We start from the raw sequence: 20,683 nt of genomic DNA, 5'->3' as shown, positions 1-20,683 counted from the left end.
TCGTAATGTTTCATCTCATGAACGGGGCTTTTAAAACATGTCACAGACTTTTTTTTATTTTTCTGATAATGTGATAATGCCCACCCACGGGGCTCCTCTCTGACTAGAGTGCATTGTAAAAGTCAAATGAACACAAATAATTTAACATTTAAAGGAAATTAATGGTAAAAAAAACAAAAAAAAACACGCACACACACACGCACACAAAAGTAAAAAGATTCACCATATCACTGCTTGGGAGGACATGAGTGCTTCTCTTGAGGTTAAAGGTCAGCCATGTCCTCCTCCATCTGGACTGTCTGTAGTTTGGCTAGCTCCTTCCCCTCCACAGCCTCCATGTCCCCACACATCACCCGCACCATCTCGCTCACGCCTCCGGAGCCCGAGCCCTCCACCTTGTTCTCTGAAAGGTTCATGTAGTTGCTGTTCATGCAGGGGCCCATCAGGTGCGAGGACGGCCCCCGGACCTCGTGGCCCCCGAGATACTCTGCGGGCTGTAGGTGGTGGCTGTCCGTTTGGGCCATCAGAGGCGTGCTGACGGTGAGGGTGGTGTAGACCTCTGGTTCGGGGCTGGACGAGCTAACGGCAGAGACCTCGGTGGTCGAGGCGGGACCTTGGCTGGAGGGAACATCTTCTGAGTTGGGGGTGGTGTAGCTGAGCTGCCCGCTGGGGTCCAGGTGGAGCCCGTGGTGGTACGAGGTGTAGACGCCGCCCTCCAGAGGCTCCTTCTTGATGGACGGCTGGCCGGCGTTGCTCATGCTGTAGAGGACTGTGCTGTGGTGCAGGGACGTCATGGCCAACTTGTCCTGCTGCTGGAACGAGTCGTCGCTGGAGGAACTCACCGCTATGTTGTTCAGAGGCATGGAACCTGTGGGTATACAACAAAGGATCAGTACTTACACTACCTCTACCCATGGGGGGATTATGACACAATGGGTCGCTGGGCACAGATGTGCAAAAGCCCCCGCCTCCACCACCACCCTGCTCTCTGTCTCTTTGTAGTGGTTATGCATCTCTTCATGGTTTTGTGTCACTTAATGGTAATTTTGTGTCTCTTTGTAGTTGTTTTGTGTGACTTTGTTGTCATTTTGTGTCTGTTGTTTTTTCTCTCTGTGGTCATTTTGTGTCTTTTTGTGGGTTTTTCTTTCATCAGTTTGTGTCTCTTTTAAGTTTTGTGTGATGTTGTCATTTTGTGTCTCTTTGTAGTTGTTTTGTGTCTCTGTGGTCATTTTGTGTTTCTTTCGAGTTGATTTGTGTGATGTTGTCATTTTGTTTCTGTTTATATTTGTTTTGTGTCTGTTTGTAGTTGTTTTTTCTGTCTCTGCATGGCCATTTTGTGTCTCTTTGTTGTTGTTTTCTGTCTGTTTATTTTTTTAAATCAATTTGTTTATGTTTGTAGTTATTTTGTGTCTCTTTTTAGTTTTTTTGTGTCAGTTTGTAGTTGTTTTGTGTTACTGTGAGGTCATTTTGTGTCTCTTTGTAGTTTTTTGTGTCTCTTTGTATGTGTTTTGTGTCTCTGGGTGGTCATCTTGTGTTTCTTTGTTGTTGTTTTTTGTCTCTGTGTGGTAATTTTGTGTCACTTTGTAGTTGTGTGTCTCTGTTTAGTCGTTTTGTGTCTCTTTGTAGTCATTGTTGAGCCCCTGAGCCTGTGCCCAGTATGCCCATTCAGTAATCCATTACCTCTACCTCCAGTTCAGATCCCATTCCCACTGCTGGACCCCCTTCTCATTCCTTACAGTATTATGCGTTTCATTTACAGCAGGCCTTGGCCCCAGAAATTGCTGTTGTGTGTCTCACACACTTTGTGCTCTTTAAGCTTGACCCTGGGGTGCCCCCAGAGAACGAGTGCAAAAGCCTGCCAGGACTCAACAGCAAGCTGCAATTTTCTGTTTTTCCTTATTATTCATCCTGGTGTAGATTCTCTGCTTCATGTCAAAGTAAGTGCTGTAATGACTTATTCCCTGTTAGTGCGTTCCATGAGCCTCTGATTGTCTGAAACATATTTCCCCTCCTCCCTGCTCTGCAGATCAAGAGTGCAATGATGATGAGTGATGGTGACTTCAGAGCTTGTTTTTATTCATCTCTGGGGTTTTCAAAGGACCACCTTCTTCTGTGCGTGTGTGAGAGTGTGTGGCCCTACCCTGTTTCTTCTGCTCTATGTTATGTGCAGTATCTGCCATTTGGGCTACGACCCAAATTCAGACAGGCCAAGAATAAAGCAGCTCGGTTATATTGGGTGGACGTAGTAGAGACCTGTTGACAAACCACCAAGGATGTTTAGCATCGCACTGGAACATTTAAGGAGGGCAAAGGGCTCCACTCAGAGATATAAGGATAAAACATCTATATTTGATAGGAGAGTAGACTGTAACTGGATTTTGGTTATTCTAAAACAGTCATAGATCTTACTTTTGTCTTTTCCTGTTCTTCAATGCTGTATTATACCAGCAATACATAATAGAAAAGTTTAGAGCTGCAACGATTAGTCAACTAAATGATTAATCATTAAAGCAATATTTTGACTGCAGAAAATGCTGCTCTCGATTATGGAGATGTTCTGCTCCCCTTCCCCCATTATTTCTAAAATCAAACAGAATATTTGGGGGTTTTGGACTGACAAACCAAAGACATTTAAAGACATCACCTTGGGTATTTTCTCTATTCACTGACGTCATATAGACCAATCAATTAATTGAGTTTGCTGCAGCCTGACTGCTTGAAAAAGAGAAAAATAAACAATGAATGTCTCTAAATGCTTAAGCATTGAATCATCATTTCAGATAATATCACCAAAGCCTCATCAAGATTACATACCGTAAGTTCAATGAGTCATGACCAAATTGTTTAGTCATTGTCAGCCTTTTATGCTCCAGTATATTTAGATATACCTTTCAAATAGGACTGCAATAATGATTATTTTTCATTATTTTCCCTATTGATTAACCTGCAGATTATCTTCTAAATCGATCAATCATGTGGTTTATAAAATGTCAGAAAATAGTTCATGGTGATCTTTAAATATCTTGTTTTGTCAGTTCAAAACCCCAAAGATATTCAGTTTAATGTGATATAAAACAGAGAAAAGCATGAAATGAAAACAGCATTAGCTATTTTTTGCACGAAAAATCACTTAAACAATTATTTGATTATCAAAATAGTTGGTCGGTTTATTCTGTTGGTCAACTAATCTAGAAAGCTAGTTGTTTCAGCTCTACTTCCAAGTCAATTGTTTTTGGTTATTACAACCAAATAAGCATGCCAGTTTAAATGATGCAGTGGTTTTTCTGAACCTACCTTGTTGTGAGGAGGATGGGGCAGAAGAGAGCTGCAGTGGAGGAAGACCTACGTCGCTGTTGAGTAATGAGCTGCCGTCGCTGTCAGAGACTCCACTTGGAACCTGGACCAGACTGTAGCCACCCAGCTGCAGCGCACCTGACGAGGAGCTGAACGTGAGCACAGAGGAGCCTCCGTTCTGAGCGGCCATGGTGTGAACTCCCTCCAGCTTCACCTCCGCTCCGTTCACACAGCCTGCGTAGGAGGCGTACTGCAGGGCCGAGTCCTCAGCAGAGCTCCCCAGTCCCTTCTCCTGCCCTGTCTGCATCTGCATGTCCATACCGGAGCCCCCCAGCAGCACCCCTCCAGACGGCCTCAGAGGGTTGAAGGCCAGCGGCTGGATGCCCAGATTGAGCCCGTTGAAGAGGATGTTTCCAGGTGTGTGCAGGTAAGACGAGCTACCATTGTGAAACACGGTGGAGGAGGCGTTACTGCTCACGAGACTTCCGTTGTAGAGACCGCCACTGCTGGATCCAGGAGGCAGCTTGATGTCCCCGATCTGCTGGATGACCACCCCACTGTCCAGAGGCCCTGTTTGAATGGGAAGGGTCCCATGGGTGATCACCCCATCTGAGGAGTTAGAGAGAGGCCGGGGAGACAACTCCTCCTGGCCTTTGCTCGACTCATCCTCTGTGCTGTGGTTTCCATCAGATTCACTGTGGAAAAAATCACAAGTGTCATAAAACAAAGGAAAGTTTTAAAAAAAGGAGAGGGCTGCCCCCTTTTAGTATCGACTAATTGGTCAGTTTTTGCTTTCTTCATGCTGAATGACTTTATTTCCAAAAAACGATGAGCACTTCTCTGGTAAACACAAGATTTAAAGTGGTGTTTTGGCATCATGTTGTGTGGAGAAACTCAGTTTTACATATTGGTCAATTAAATCAACTAATAAATTAATCAACAAACAAAATTGTATGAGTGTTAGTTCACTAAGAATTTCTTTAGTCAAGGACAGCCCTAAAAAAATAATTATTAGTGGGAAACTATTGTTATAAGGAGACTTTAAGCCACTTTTTGAAAAAAAGTTTAGAAAACATGTATGTTCCCAATAAAAAGTATTTTTCTCTTTTGTGCACTTTTCTTTGGCAAAAACAATGCACTTTAAAACACTATTACAACTCAGATTCAATAAAATATAATTTGTATATTGGCGTTTTATTTCCTTTCCACCCACATCTTGCCAGAGTCACATTTGTTGCTGTGTCATTACACAGCTTTGAAGAGAGCAGGCTGTGTTTGTGAATGTGTAGCCCTCTCTTACCTCATGGAGAGCTGCACTGACAACAACCAACCAACGTCAACAACCGTGCAACCATTTGGCGCAATAAATTCTGCTGCTGTGACAAACTGCCAGCACTGGTGGCGTGACAAAACAAATGGCTGAGGGTTTTTATTTGAATTTATCTCTCAATTTTAAAATGGTGCTGGGGTTTTAAACCCTCTATTTTTCTGTTTCCATCAAGTCTTAGGTCTTGATATAGGAGTATAGTTGCAGCAGCCTATTAATGACCTCTTTTTTTTAAGATTGATTCAAACAGCTGCACCCCCCCCCCCCCCCTTCAGACACACAAACACACACACACACACACACACACACACACACACAGACTAAAACGTCTCACCCACACTTAAAGGAAAAGATATAAGCATTGTTTAAATATATCCACAGGGTATAAACTTCAACTAAAAGTTGTTTCTGAATAGTTTTAGTAGCGACTTAAAGGCAATCTACAATGGTTTGTGTGTGTGTATGCGTGTGTGTGTGAGAGAGAGAAAGAGAGAGAGGGAGAGGGAGGGAGGGAAAGAGAGGGAGAGAGAGGGGTCACCTCCACCAGGTGTGCGTTAGCTTTGTTCACAGAGAGAAACATGAAAGAAGCTTCACTTCTGTCTGTCTGTTTGTGTGTGTGGAGGATTATGAAATGAAACGCACGAGCGGATGGAGCCTCTGAGATCTTTTGGTCTGAGAGTAGAGGGAAAAAAAAGTGACAATGAAAATGATTTAAGTGCTGGGATGGGGGCACGTGCACGCGCGCACACTCGAAATTAAAGTCACCTTGATAATTGTTTCATCAAAGTGAGCAACTTTCTCGCGTGTGGCAGTGAAATGACTGGAGTGTGGAGGTTACTATGTTATTTAGTTGCTTATGGTTTCCATGCCCCTTAGCACCAACACACTTGAAACCGGATCTGAATGGCAACCGCTTCATATTTCAAAACATTAAAAGCGTGCTCCAAACGCTTTTACGCACACTCTTTTTGTTTCTTAATTATCAACCTCTAATGATTCACATTGTCCAGTCTAATAAAGGAGTCTGACGGCAGATTATGAAACACACTGTCAATGGCTGGGAGTGAGTGGTTGAAGGCTATAGGCGCCCTTTCATTAAAAAAAAAAAGCTTTGTAATACTTTGCTAAAATGTGTGGATTCTGTTTAATGCGTCTTTTGCGCACAGCACACTCAGACATATTTTATTCATTTGATTTGTATGAAGTTTGTCACTCAAATGATCTGTTCCTTTTTGTTTTCTCACCTTTTTGACTGTGCCTCGGACGGGTTTCTGTCTCTCTGCCTTCTGTTTTTGAACCAGTTGCTGACCTGGGTCAAGGAGAGTCCAGTAATCTTGGCGAGGTTTCTTTTCTCGGCAGGAGAGGGGTACCTATTCTGGTTGTACAGATCCTTCAGCGCGTTCCGGGACCTCTCCTTGAAACAATACACAGTCTCCTCGCCGTCCCAGATAGTCCTGGGGAGAGGGTACTTTCTACGGATCCGGTACTTGTCCACGGCGCCCAGGGGTCTCCCCCGCGCCTTCTCCGCCTCGGTGTACCGGGCCTTGTACCACAGATCTTGCAGAAAGGTGTGGTTGGACGGACTGAAGCTGTGGTTCTCCAAAATACTGTACAGCTCCTGGTACCGCGCCTGGTGGAAAGCAACGAGGGCTTGGGCTTTCAGGATGCTTTCGTTGCCGCGTAGCAGGTCGCTCTGTGGCAGGGACCACAGGAACCTGGCCAGCCGGTCCACATTACCCCCCTGCTGCAAAGCCTCGCAGACACACGCCACTTGCTCCGGGGAGAAAGCCAGGGAGGAAGCGGCGCTCACCAACAGCTCCGTGCGCACCGCGTCCGTGTTGCGCTCCATGGACAACTCCGCCGCGTCCAGCGCCACAAGCTTGATGCACTCCCGCTTATCCACCTCCTTCACATTTTCCCTCTTGATGTCACTTGCTGTTGTGACTTCTCCGGCAGAAGAAGAAGACATTTTTTTGTTCAAGCCTTCCCTGGTAAAGTCACTCCTCCCAGCTCGATCAGGTTACCTCCTCGCCATGCGAATGCGATCGGATATCTGACAGCAGCTGTAAGTAGATATCTCTCTCCCCTTTTCCTTCCAACGTGACTTTTACTCTGCGGGGACTGGAGCTGGAAGGAGACACACTAGGGTCTATCTGCAGGAGAGCCACGCTATTGGCCGCCGAGGGCCCCAGAAGGGAGGAGCGAGCGGGATTCAGGCTCTAATGTTTGGTTTCCAGCTGTCAGTCATATAACTTACACTATATTCCCGTGGCTCACCTGTGCAAGGTGAGTGCTTTCTGGATCGTGGGAACGGGATATCCTTGTTGTTTGTATTGTCAGGAGCTGACTTTGCAGGAAACATTTTATTGTCATATGGAGGAGAACATAATCCTGCAGCTATCTTCAGTCATTATCATCCTAAAATTAATTTGACATTTATAAATCAACTCACAAACATAATAAACTTTGTCAATGAAACTGGATTTGTCAGATGTACTCCACTCTAAAGTGGATTTTTTTAAATCAATGGTTGAAACTTGCTGTTAATCTTGGCCAAGTATCTCATGTAAGAGATATCTTTGATCTCAATGGGGGCAAACCTGGGTAAATAAAAGCTACATTAAATAAATAAAATGAAAAGTACGCTTGCCTTTTAATATACATGTCAGTAATTATAATAATAATAATAGTTCGAGGTGCTGATTGTAACCATTGCCAGTTTGCCTGTCACAAGCCTCACATCACAACACACCACATTAAGGCTCTCAATAGCATTGTCAGGTGAAACCTCATACAGAGACATAACGTATTGAGAGAAACAAACATCTCCGCATTAATGCAAATTCAGAAATATGTTTTATTGCGGGATTTAAAAAAATCTTAATATAGAATGAAATAACATGATTTTAATATCCTCAAAATAAGGATTTCTTGACTAATCCAGGCCACACTTGTATATTAGTTTTACAGCATTATATTTATCCTGCAAGCATTATGTGTCTTTTAGTCTTTTGATTTAATGATAATAACTGCCAGTCTTATTTGGTAGTGAGGTCTAACATAGTGTCTGATGAATGACTGCCATTAATACATAGAACAACCTGTTAGTCTTATTCTTTTGTCACTTTTATATGATATTATTCCTTTTCTGTCTTCATCGTGCATTGTTTATTTAAGAAAGTAAATCACATGATATGTCCACCATTATCCCTGTTGGATAATTTCCCTAAACATTTGCACAATCACTGAGAAACGACATGATGTCAGAAGCCCTGGGGAGCAACATCTGGAGAGGTTTTTGGTTTTAATTATGTTCCAGTAGAGGCTTACATTAGATCATGGAATATATGGGAGTAATCTATAGGGGGGACTGCACAGAGGAGACAGGGAAACCTATAATCAAAACAGCCATTTTACACAAATACAACCCTTGAGTGGCTAAAATAAACCTCCGCTTTTTTTATTATTATTTTTATTTTATTTTTTACTTCAGACCCTCTGGGGCTCCTCGGGGACCCCTGGGTGTGCCTGCACCACGGTGTGACCACCACTGCTGTAGAGGTTATCATTAAATAGGAACGTCTCCCATTGATGGCGTTTCTCATCGGACCGCATTCTGCGGGACACAGCGCTTCGCCGCCGCTAAAGTGACAGGAGAGCTGCTGGTACTTCACATTTTCCCTCAAGTTTTTGAGTTATTTTCGTGTTGCACAGACAGAAATGGACGACCAGGGCTGTCCGAGATGCAAAACAACCAAATACAGGAACCCGTCGCTGAAGCTGATGGTGAACGTCTGCGGCCACACACTGTGAGTGTTTACACCTGACAGCTAAACACACCACCGGTAGAGAGGGAGGGAGGCTCATTTTACCCAGTTTGCTTCCAACTGTGCAAAAAGACACAAACTAATAGAAGAAACACATTAAACAGGCGGTAACGTCTTAGTTCAAAACTATTCCCACTTGTTTTAGCATTATATGTCCTCAATTTAATCTTAACTGTTGGCCGTTAGCGTAAAAAAAAGACGTTAGAGACCTATCACATAACCGTTAGCTCGCAGCTAACTGCTCTTTGATGGTGTGACAAATATAAGGGTTAAAAAAATGACAGTTATACACACTGCACTCGTATTGCTGCATACTGTTAGCATTGCTTGTCTCTTAGAAAGACTAAAAGTACCACAAACAGGCTAATGAACTCAGTCTGTATATGTGTTTATGCTCCATCACAACCTTAATAAAGCTGCATGACAAATGTTTTAACATTTTATTTTACCAGGAAGTCCCTTGAGATTGCAATCTCTTTTTCAAAGGAGGCCTGGCCAAGATTGGTTGCCAGTTACAGATTAAAATGACAGTGACGAAACATGGGAACATATAGTAAAAACAGCAAAAAAGAAAAATAGGCATAACACACATTATACATACAGAAAGATACTGAATCCAGCTCAGGTAAAACAATTGCACTTTTCATTAACATGGACCGTTTGAATTGCTTTACATTTTCCCAGGGATACCAGGTTTGTAAAATGTAAAACTGACTGTCAGCTCCTAATAACACTGCACTGGTACATTGTTTGCTCCTGACCAGAAGTGCTCATTTGCAGTGGTGGAGAAAGTATTCAAATCCTTTCCTTACTAGAATAATAATACCACACTGTAAAAATAGTCTCTTACAAGTTAAAGTCCTGCATTGGAAATGTTACTTCAGTTAAGGTATAAAGTACTCAAAAGTTTCAAAGTTAGAATACTCTTGTCTGTCTATTATATATTAAATCATCTGAGTATTATCACTTGTATGTTTAATATAAAATTAGGATTTTACTTTTTTTTGGACTAACCAGTCAGTCAACTAGTAGATTTATTGACCATCATTTCAGCTTCATTTGTAAAAATGATTAACAAAAATAATTTGTAGAGTAACTTAAGCTTTCAGATGAACATAAAAAGTACAATATTCCCCCCTGAAATGAAATGGAGTAGAAGTGTAAAGTACTACTACTTCTATTTTTCAACTTAAGTTCAGTACTCAAGTTAATGTATTTAGTTACATTCCACCACTAATTATTTGAATTTCCTTTTAAATACCTTCAAACTGATGCTGGTGCTTCAGTGAAACAGTTTCACTGGACTACTGAAGGAATGGTCAATCCTTTGGGATATGACATTTTATACAATGTGCACATAGTTAAGAGAAGAGTGATTGAAGATGAGGAGTATGAACTTTGTTTGTGCTGATGTTTTGACCACATAATGAGTACAAAAAAAAGAGGTTTTAAATAGTGCCAGGTTAGTGCAAACTATTACTGTAATACATGTTCACAGTATGACTGGGCTGGTTCTTATTGATCCTACTACAGTCACAAGCAGAGACAAAAACCCTGACCTAACCAAAGCCATTAAAATGCAATTTAAACATAATTATTTCCACCTAAATTCAACCATCTCAAGACTGATCCCCAAACATGTTTTACTTACCAACTAAACCCCTGTGGTGGGTCAGTTACAGCTATTCTTATTATAACCCTAGTGGGGTTCTTAAGTTTGCACAAAACAGAACAAAATAAATAGTAAAATGCTCATCACAGGTTACCAGAGGCTAACATATTTTTAAGAAATTTTAATTTAACATAATACCAATCAATCAGAAGTGGATTAATTTAGTATTGATTGACTAGATCGCTGAAAAAAACTCATTGTTTACACCAAAGTTGTTTATTATCATGCTACAGTCTGAATTGTGTGCCATCCTCACGTCAGTAAAACTTGTTTGCTATGCATATTTCAATATTTAACCTTGTCATCTGTTTAAAAATCTGGTTATTTAAATGAAGGTGACATGTTGTGTATGAGCATCAAGCAGGGACGGCGGTAGTCTGATGAGAGCATCTTTTTTTCGACCCTGTCTGTTTATTGACCGTACCATCAGGAAGTGGCCGTGCTTTGTCATCAGGTCAGCGAGCTCATAACTCACCGCCTCTGTCTGGATGCAGGGCTACACACAGAAAATTAAAATGATTCTGCAATGAAGCAATTTGGAGAGATGTCCTAGCCCAGGTCACCTTGGATTTGTTCCTCAGAGCGGGTGCAACAGTGAATTAATGCACCACTTGGAAACTGCTGTACTCTCAAACTGTATCAGTATTTTCATCTCTGATGTCATTTGGCTTTTTGTTTGCCGTTGGTTTCCCTGAAGAGTTGATATGGAGTTCTGTACTGTAGTGTGAGCAATGTGTTTCAATTTTATATTTACGATCTCCCATTTTGGTGTAATCAACAACTCTGCAAAAATAAGCGAATTAGAAAGAAAGAAGGAAATATGAATATCAATTTCAAAATATTTTCAAAATATGCAAGTGTGCATATGGCTGCACACTTAGTCAGATTACAACTGTTCATGTCAGCAGAAGAATCACAAAACTATATTTGTCCTTTTATATTATTTCTGTATTTTATTATTATTTCTTATGGAAAATATGCCAGAATAACCTTCAACAGTCATCCTATCCATTTGTGGTACTTGACTGTAGAACTTGTTTGTTGATATTACACTTTGTACCTAAACAGTTGAGTCAAAAAGTTGATAGATAGGAAATTCTTGAACAACAGTTTTGATCGTCTATTAAATTAGATTGTCACAAACCAAGCACAAATGCACTCATTGGAGCCAGCTTGGATGTTCTCTGCTTATAGTCACTGAAAAATAGAAACCTTTGAGATTTGGGCTGGGTTTGACAAAACAAACTATTTAAAGATGTCCCCTTTTGAATCTGGGCTAAATCGTTAAATTAATGTATTGAAAAAATACTAAATAGAATAACCAATGGTGAATGTAATCATTAGCTACTGGACCCTCTGCACTTGTTTATTCATTCAAATAACTGTAAGCCTCGGTCTACCTTGGTCTGGCTGAGTGGCCGATCCAGTCCGGGCTGACCAGGCGATGCAGTGCAGCATTGAGCCTTCCACCTTAAGCATGCATCTAAATTTAAACCCCACCACAGCACATTTTGTATCCCTGTCACCAGGGGCATTTGATGTGTGTTATTTATTACCTTTGCACAATGACACCGGACCCATGTCCTTTGGCATTTGACACTGGCATAGGCACAAACGACAGCAGCTTAGGCATACAGTGGTGATTAGAGGGGTACACCCTCTATAGTGAGATTTGCCGGATCGACACACCTCATTAAGCAGAAGCTAGTTTCCTGAACCTGGTGGTTGTATGGTTTAGGTTGATGTACAGTAATAATGTGTGGAAAGTTTTTTCAGGCGTTGAGAGTTCCCAAAAGTAAAAGCCCTCTTTTATTTTCCTTTTTTCATAAATTCCTCAAAAACATATCTGAGTAATCTGGACAAACAACCTTGTACGTGGAAAATTAGAGGAATAGATCGACAATTTGGGGAATAAAGTTCTTTGCTTTCTTGCTGACAACTAGATGAAAAGGTCAATACCACCAAAGCTCCAGCCAGGAGATGGTTTGTTTACCAAAAAGACTGGAAGCAGTGGAAAGACTAGCCTGACTTTGTCTCTGTAATTTATTGTGTTTTCTACCTGAGTTAGTTCACAGATTTAAGACAAGCTTTAAAGGGTCCTAGAAGGCAGATTTTTTAACCTTTGGACAGAGCCAGGCTTGCTGTTTCCCCAGTTCCCCAGTCTTTATGCTAAGCTAAGCTAAGTTCCTTCTGGCTACAGCTTTAAAACATGACAACACAAGATGGTATTAATCTTCTCCTCTTAGTCTCAACAAGAAGTCTAATAAACATATTTCCCCAAATGATGAACTGTTTGTTTAAGAGAAAAGTCATGGGGCATGGCTGTAAATCCAATTAACAAGCATGACTTTCTGTTGTCAGCTTCTGTTCCACTAACTTTTTGTTCTCACCCTGCAGTATGTGTCCATAGTAATGTTACATTTTTCAGATTCCTGGATTATTTTGAGGGACATTGAAATTATTCTTTTTAAAACAATTCAATTCAGAGTTACTTTGTCAGGAAAATACTTTTGGATGTTGTGTTTCTGCCCACTTTTCTTCCCTATAAAGTACACTAAATCTAAGCTTTATTTTTTTAAGATCACACAAGCCTATGCTAGCTTACTGTGTAAGCAATCACACTCCTGGGCCTCAGCATTTTCTGACTGTGCTGCTGTAGGTATTGTAGGTCACAGGGCAGGACAGAGCGTCATAGCAGGTTTAAATATGACACAGAGCCAGCCCTGTCCGGACTCAGTCGAGCTTTGTGGAAGAGACAAGTGAACCCAGCTAGCTTGTGTTTATGGTGTTGTTTTGTTTTTGCTCTTTTTGCACGTATGAGGCAAAGATACAGGCAATGTCACCAAGAGGTGGTGGCAGTGGTGGGGAGGCCTCTTTGCTGAGCCAGGACCCTGTTCTCCCTCCTCTTCCCACCCCCTTCTTTGACCTGCTGACAGCTGCAGATGGGAAAGATAGGAGCCTGGAGCTCTGAGCAGGACAGGTGAGAGAGGGAGGAGTCAGGAGTACTCAGTCAGCGACAACAGCCCTGGGACACAAAGATGGCAAGCTGTCGGCTCACTTAAATGTCTGTATAGTTTGCCAGGCAATACAGGGAAGCCCTGGCATGAGAGTCCCCTTTTGATTACAAATTGCAACAGGCACACAATCCGAAAGCTGTCACTTAAAGAAGGCACATTTCAGAAGAAAGATGGCAAATTGACTCTAAAATCTCTTCCCTCCCTCTTAGACATTCACCTCTTTGCTCTAGAATTACACAGGATTTCCCCTTTGGAGAGTTCTGTTGTGTGGTCCATTTATGGGGCAGGGGGCAAGCTACGCCCCAATCCTCGCCCGTGTTGATGAATGAGCTCTTTGTGGGCCTGTGGAAACAAGCTGAATCCCTCCATCTACCTCCATATGGCCAGGCCTATACATCTCCTGTAGCCTGGGGCCACAGTGAACATCTGCCTCTTCCAGGGTGCACTTGAGCTGGAGCTCCTAGTGCTCTGAAGCACCAACTGGACAACGCAGATGTTTCATTCAGCTTTCATTTTTATTTTGTGGCTTCATCAAAGCCAAGCTAAGCTGAAATTGTTGTCAGAGAATCCGCTGCAATGGAAGTTGTATCCGTTTGTTGTGTGGCTGTGAAAGCTTGGTGTCACACTTGGCAGGTTGGGCTTGTTTGACCCATATCTGAGACGTTACATGTAAACAGCCAAACTCCATGGCTCTGCAGTTTTTTCCTTTACCTGCCTTTTTTTTTTGTTTTGCATCCTGCTGATGAAGTGGAACGTCTTGTCATGATTGTTCTAATAGGCCCAATCCCCAGAGAGCTTTTGACAAGGCACCAGTGTCTGAAGCCCAGTCCGTGACTTTGGAAAGAAATGATTCAACCATACCAAAAGTGACGTATGGTGGCTTTTTCCCATCAACTTTGCTATATTTTATTATAAAATCTGTCAGCGCTCAAAAGCAGATAGTCACATTTGGAAACCAGATGTTGTCCATTATTGAAGGTGCTCACAAGCAGGAAGGTGGATTCCTGTGGAAATAAAGCTCCGCAGAGACTTAATTAAAAGAGCGTACTGTGCAAACGTTTATCCAGGCCCTCCACCCCATCAGGGGAGATTTAGGAACATTCCCATTGTCCTCCGTGTCCACTCCTCACTTGAGTGTGAATGATGGGTAAATGCCTACCTGCATAAAGGTGTGATTGATGGCTAAGCTCAGGGTTGTGCCCTCAGGTAGGTCTGACAGTTGCCATGGAGTCATGTCGTCATGGTGTGTGAAGTAAACCTTCCTGTTTAAACCTGGGCTTTACCTGAAATTCCCAAACACTAGCAGAAGAATGTTTCTGCCTGTTCAGAATCAGTCAGGTGGAGAGGCGTACATGAAGTCTGGCTGCCTGAAAAAGTAATCATCACTGTGTTGTACTGCTACATATTTTATTGTATCCATTTGAAATATTTACAGTCGATTCTTTGATCCTTGATTTCCACAGTATGTAAAAATGTGGCCTCAACTTCTCCATAATACAGCTTCTTTTCATTTCGGCACTGTGTCAGGAATAATAATCACATTTTCCGTCAGAAAAGGACAAAGGTTGAAATTGCATATAAAAATACTGATGCTTATTTGAGATAAAAGCTAAATTTCCAGATAAATGAAAACTGAAAGGAGAAATGACAATTCATCCTAAAATACTTACATTTGCCAATGAAGTACACAAAACACTGTGTTTCTTTGCCTCAAATTACGTTAGACTTTGTCCATTCTTATAATGATAGACTACACTGTGAATTACAGAGCTGGATTTTATCATATTATGCAACGTGGCATGACTGAGGTCTGTTGAAATAACAATAAAGCAAATGTTTTTCCAGTGCAGACAGACACACCACTGATGGGGTGTCAGACTAATTTCCTCTTGTCTGAGAGTAGGAGGCAGCCTAATCGACATTCCAATCATAATCGCAGCCATCTTTGAGCACTCAGAGGAAATATTCTTATGCCCCATTATCACCCACTGCGCCTGATGATAACTTACAGACATGAAAGAAAAAAAAAACACAAATTTGCTTTACTGTGAGGAAAATTGTGTTGCAGCTGCCACATACGCTCACACATGCTTACAGATCAGGCCTGCCTGGGAGTGTCAATCAACTTAGCTTGATGGTATTTTCTGTTTTTGTTGTCTCTTCTCCCCCTACAGATGCGAGAACTGTGTGGAGATGCTGTTTGTGCGTGGCTCAGGTAACTGCGTGCAATGCGACACGCCCCTGAGGAAGAGCAACTTCCGCGTGCAGCTCTTCGAAGACCCGACCGTAGATAAGGAGGTGGAGATTCGCAAGAAGGTGCTGAAGATGTGAGTGAGGGACCAGGAGGGTGAGGGGTGCGGCCCTGCGTGTTTATGTGTCATCTCATGCCTCCTCCCACTTCTTAAGCCACCTTTGTCTTTCTCATTACACTGTTTGTTTTGTAGACAATGAGTCTCCCCGGGGGGGCTCAAACGGGAAGGCTCTTTCCCTGCCAGGTTTTTACTTCTCAGCCCCTCCCTGCCTTCCCTCTCTCCCTCTCATCTGTTCTTTAATAGCCCCTTAATTGACATCTAATGTGTGTCTATTAGGCAGTATGCAGACATGGTATTTTAAAATGGTTGATTTAATGGAGGCTATTAATGTCAGTGCATATTCGCTTTCATCAGGTTTTACTATTTGTCTCATCAGTTTCTGTTCTTCCTCTGCAGATACAACAAGAGAGATTTTGACTTTCCCAGCCTGAGAGAGTATAACGACTACCTTGAGCAAGTTGAGGACATGGGTAAGACCCGCTGGGAAGCCTCATGCTGAAACAGAGGGCAAAAAGGAGACTTATTAGTGTAACGCTAACATATCATGACTGGCAACTCACCATGAACCTGGACACCATACTGGATATGATGCAGACAGTCAGCCATACTGCTACTTTGTCCCAGCAGCCAACTCTGCTGCTGCAACAAAAAATCCCCTTCGGCCCGGAAAGCATTTTCCCCATAGTCCATCATTAGAGGTGTCTGTGAAAGTGTTGATAGACATGCTTTTCCACATGGAAAAGCATGTTTTATCTTTAAAAGTTTACCAATATTAGACAATTTGTCAGCCAGAAACTGTAAAAACATAGTTATAGCCATAGTGAGTAAATTGTGACAGGAGAAAAAAGGCTGAAACTACTTGGGGTTCAAAGGGTTAATATTTGCTAAACTTTCCCTGATATGCTATTGCTTTTTTTAATCTATAAAATAATTATATAAATTTATTATTTATGTGGTGATGTCATCCCACTGCTAAGACAGGGATGGGGTGGGCGGGGCAAGGCAGAGAGGCACTAATGTGACTGTCATGTTAAAAGCAGGTATCCAGTTCCTATAATAAATTGATGGCATTCAGCCCGTCAGAGGGCTAGGTCAGAGGTTAGAACTAGAATGTTCTCCAGTGATATCATGTGTATAATCTAAATTGACATACTCACATCCTTGAAATTAAACATCTTTTTCCTCAAAGTTTGACAATAACATACAAGTTTACATTCTGTACTTTTCTGTTTCTGTAAAAATCTTCAGTATCTCATTTAAAGCTACTTCTAGGAACTACTACTTCTACTACTACTACTACTACTGGGGTCATTTTGTGTAGATTTTGGTGGCCCCTATGGACAAAAGCATAGTGTTTCCATGTGCAGCTACTCCTTTGCTTATGTAGGTCATATGAAGGCATCATTAAATTGAGACTTTCATATCTAGTTAAAAACTCCTTGTAACTGCTTTAAGTTGAGAGTATTATTGAATTACCAGATGTCTTTTTTAAGACTGCACCATTCCAGCAAATGGAAAATTCTACACGTCTTGAACATCATTTTATAGACTTTTTTCCCCAGTATTTCAACTGGACATATTTGTTATCTTTGGAACACTTTTGGATCTAGACTCTAATTAAAACGAATGGTATTATAGGTTTTAACAGTGCTTGGGAATAGGGATATTGTTTAAAAGTGAGAGTAAGGACCCATATTTTTCAGACAGTAGACCCTGAAAGACGTTCAGAGTCTTGCACTCAGTTGATCTCTTGAAAAGTGAGCTGCAAGAGAAGTTCAAACCTTGGCTACTTTCTCACCTCCACACAGCTGGCCAATCATAGTGTAAAGTCAGTGTTAATGTCGGATAGTCGACTTTCCAAAGTCTGAAAAATGTGGGGGGAGGGGGCTCCGAAGCAGAACTTCTAATGGAGTATACGGTTCTCTTAAAACTGTTTTGTTTCTCCTCCTCGTAGTGTATAACCTGACAAACAACATTGATGTGGAGAACACCAAGCTTCGGATGGAGCAGTACCAGAGGGAGAACAGAGATCTCATTCAGAGGAATAAGGTTAAACTGGTATGTATCGAGTATTCCCCACACATGCATAATACCTTCATTAATAATAATAAATAGGTGCCAAAATAAACACTGGAGGGAACTCTTTTTGCTAGTACTTAGTGTGGGGTAAAGTACAATATAGCATCCCTAGGGCTGGTGGAAATTCATCTTTGTGCTCAGAGACGTGACACAATTTTTTGCAACATTGCTGTTCTCCTCAGACACGAGAGCAGGAGGAGCTGGAGGAGCTGCTGTTGCTGGAGCAGCAGGGCAATGAGCAGCGCAGACTGGAGCTGCTGCAGGAGGAGAAGAGGCAGCTCCAGGTCAAGAGGAAGAACAAGCAGGCTCTGCTGGATGAACTGGTGAGATATGCACACATGTTCATATATCCATATAGTCTGGTGAAGCAAAAAGCTTTATGACAGATGTTCCATATCTGACACACACATATACACACACACACCCTCAGCCCGAGGGTTCATGGCTGTGAGATCATTAAGAGATTATTACCAGTCATTGTGCTGTGGGTTGCATTGTTCTCATTCTGTGATTCCAAAGCCTCCTGGCTCCATTGTGTTGAGCTTCAGGCTTTGGAAGTGATTGTTCCTGCAGAGCGGGCTGCTGAAGGACCATCACAGATAGCAGGCTAAGCTCTGTGTTTGTTTGTTTAAGGCACAGGGCCTGTTGACTGTAGGCAGATGAGATCAGCTCTGACCCCCCCTGGGGGAACTGTCCTGAGCTCTGACATCTGTACGTCCCTGTGGGCAGAGAGCTCACTGTTCTCACACACACACACATGTATTTAGGTTCCATGTTCCTGTTTCGCTGAAGCGATGATTTAACTCATCAATAAAACACATCACTGGGAACTTGTAACACAATTTTTGGTTATTGTTCTGAGCTTTACATTGTCTGCATGTATATTTTTCTACTTGAATTTACTTTTTTTCTTATGAGACGAGAAGCATTAACCATCATGTGATCTAAAGTTGTAAATGTTTGCAGTCAGACCATGACTTATTTGTGTTGTAATCCACTAAATTTAGGTTTCTGGTTGTGAATGCTAAAACACCTCCAGACTGTCCTACCATTACTGTCCACCCCATCAAAAATGTCCTACCTTTTTAGTGGGCAAAGTGTCCAAGCTTGTGTTTTTAGACCTCTGTGCTTGGCAACACTCCACTGGAGAAATTGAAATGTCCGACCTTGCATTTAATGGAGGTGAAGACAGCGCAGTGCACTTGAAGTAGCGTCCCCTGCAGTGCCACAGTTTTGTTGTTATGGCTTGCATTAATAATGCGGCTGATAGTCTGAAAGTACCCTATGCTGATGGGGTGGAGGGTTACGGCATGTTTTTTTTTTCTATGTCTTCTCAACATGCAGCAAAAAGAGAAGGCCTCAATATACTAACATGTGTTAGCTGTTTTTGCTGCACTTTGTTGTCTGTATCACACATCTGGATTAATGCTCTCATAAAAATCCCAAATCCCACTTTCTCTCTCTCCAGGAGCAGTCTAAACTTCCTGCCACCCTCTTGCTTGCCCAACACAAGGTCCGCGCTGCCCAGCTGGAGACCCAGATAGAGCAGCAGAAACAGGCGGTGAAACCTACCAATCTATTTTCAACTGGAATCCATATGGTGAGTGCAACGCTTGGGGTTTATTAGCTCTTTAACCTCTTGTTCATACGTACGAATCAAAGTGACAGACTCTTGCTTGCCCTCAAAACATCCAAAGGGCTGCATGCTGCAGGGGTTGGTGCATGCTTGTTTTTTTCAGCTATTTATGAGCCAATTCATTACCATCCACGAAGTCCAGTTGGAGTAAAAGATCCATGCATAGAGTCCCTGTGGAATGGAAAAAATGCATTTTCTGATTTTTATACCTGCATCCTTGTGTTAGTTATTTATTTATCTTTTTATATGTCCAATATATGTGAAAAATGACTCATTCTGCTCTTGAAGGCGTTTACAAAAGACAAATTCCATAGAATCTGTTTTTTTCTCTTTTTTTTAAGCTTGAAAGTTTGCTTGGAAATATGTCACAGGACAAAAGCTAAAGACTCTCTAACTTCCTTTTCATGGAGACTTTAAGGCTTATTGGATGACAAAACATTTAAAATTGGTTTATAATATCACAAGTAAGTATTTTACAACTCCGCTAAGTTATCATTTCACTTTGGTCGATCAGAAGATAAGCAGTAGAAATACAGATTTCAAGTTGCAACGGAATCTACCAGGAATGTGCAAAAGTTTGGTCTGCTTGTTTTTTTTCTGTGCCTTCATACTAATGAATGAGTAAGTTTTAATTTTTCATACTGGGATAAAGTGGTTCTGCGACCTTTGCTGCTTCAGGTGAAAGAAGGTTGAGTGCAGTGAAACATGAGCGAAGCTATATGTACCATAAATAGCAAATGGCTACTATATTTACAATGAGCTCATGCAGGTTAAGGTCACATGGTTGTATACCTCTATGCACTGGTGGTATGGTGTGTCTGAACAGTAAAGAATGTCTTGGTGTGATTTTTAAACTTCATGTGTAGTGCTTGTTGACAATAGAGTAGTGATAACAGTCCAGACCTTCAAACGGAGGATGTTCTTCTGTATCTGGTGCTTCTTCAGTGTGGGAACAGGGCCCTCACCCCTCCAGTCATGTCATCACATTCCTGTGAGCGAATGGTGGGACCCACAGAGAGAGCATGTGGGCTCAGGACTCTGGATGCTCTGAGCTCGCAGCTTTGTGCTCACCGTGTCTGGAGAGACCTTCCATTTGGCTGTCGTTCAGCTTTTCAGTCGTTTATTTTCATTTTACTGTGATGAGATAGGCTGTGTCATCACCCCCACCCCTCCCCAGCAGCCCTCATGAGGCATGGTTGTCTTCCCACAGTCCAGTGATGCGTGGGAGAGATATCTGCTTTGTACTCACCTAGACACAAGCTGGAGCTCGGTTTTAGCATACTCAGGTATAAGCCGTCTTCTGATATTTGTGTGCCCAACCTGCCAGTGTTAATGTGTTTTCCACTGGCAGAGCTCTTTGGAAGATCTTGGTTAAATAATCCAATACAGTGATGTTCTGCGAGACTTTACAAAAACATTAATTTACTCACAACCGGCTCATCCACCACCAGTGGAAAGCATTGAATTGGTCCAAATGGAGGATTTGGTTCTCCAACTCTCACCCCCTTGATATACAGCA

General features: G+C 42.0%; 2 protein-coding genes across 3 annotated transcripts in view; one reads left to right on the top strand and one right to left on the bottom strand.

The window, feature by feature from the left end:
* Positions 1-263: 263 nt before the first annotated feature.
* Positions 264-6,590, bottom strand: six4a (SIX homeobox 4a). Its single transcript, XM_059353386.1, has 3 exons — positions 5,866-6,590; positions 3,295-3,989; positions 264-868 (listed from the first exon to the last, which is right to left on the bottom strand). Exons 1-3 carry the CDS (start codon positions 6,588-6,590, stop codon positions 264-266), a joined length of 2,025 nt encoding a protein of 674 aa, XP_059209369.1.
* Positions 6,591-8,224: 1,634 nt separating this feature from the next.
* The window catches only part of mnat1 (MNAT1 component of CDK activating kinase), a 35,201-nt gene continuing 22,742 nt past the window's right edge, over positions 8,225-20,683 (top strand). The window contains exons 1-6 of one of the 2 annotated variants that reach the window (XM_059353815.1): positions 8,225-8,430; positions 15,312-15,464; positions 15,846-15,919; positions 17,404-17,507; positions 17,711-17,851; positions 18,997-19,128. In XM_059353815.1, coding sequence (XP_059209798.1) covers positions 8,342-8,430; positions 15,312-15,464; positions 15,846-15,919; positions 17,404-17,507; positions 17,711-17,851; positions 18,997-19,128 — 693 coding nt within the window. In that variant the 5' untranslated portion in view covers positions 8,225-8,341. Of the gene's footprint in view, positions 8,431-12,752; positions 13,101-15,311; positions 15,465-15,845; positions 15,920-17,403; positions 17,508-17,710; positions 17,852-18,996; positions 19,129-20,683 lie in introns of those variants that run through there. The other variant, XM_059353816.1, reaches the window with a different exon arrangement.

The sequence above is a fragment of the Centropristis striata genome, chromosome 16 (assembly GCF_030273125.1).
Source record: "Centropristis striata isolate RG_2023a ecotype Rhode Island chromosome 16, C.striata_1.0, whole genome shotgun sequence".
Taxonomy (NCBI): domain Eukaryota; kingdom Metazoa; phylum Chordata; class Actinopteri; order Perciformes; family Serranidae; genus Centropristis; species Centropristis striata.
This window is presented reverse-complemented; position numbering and strand designations above follow the sequence as displayed.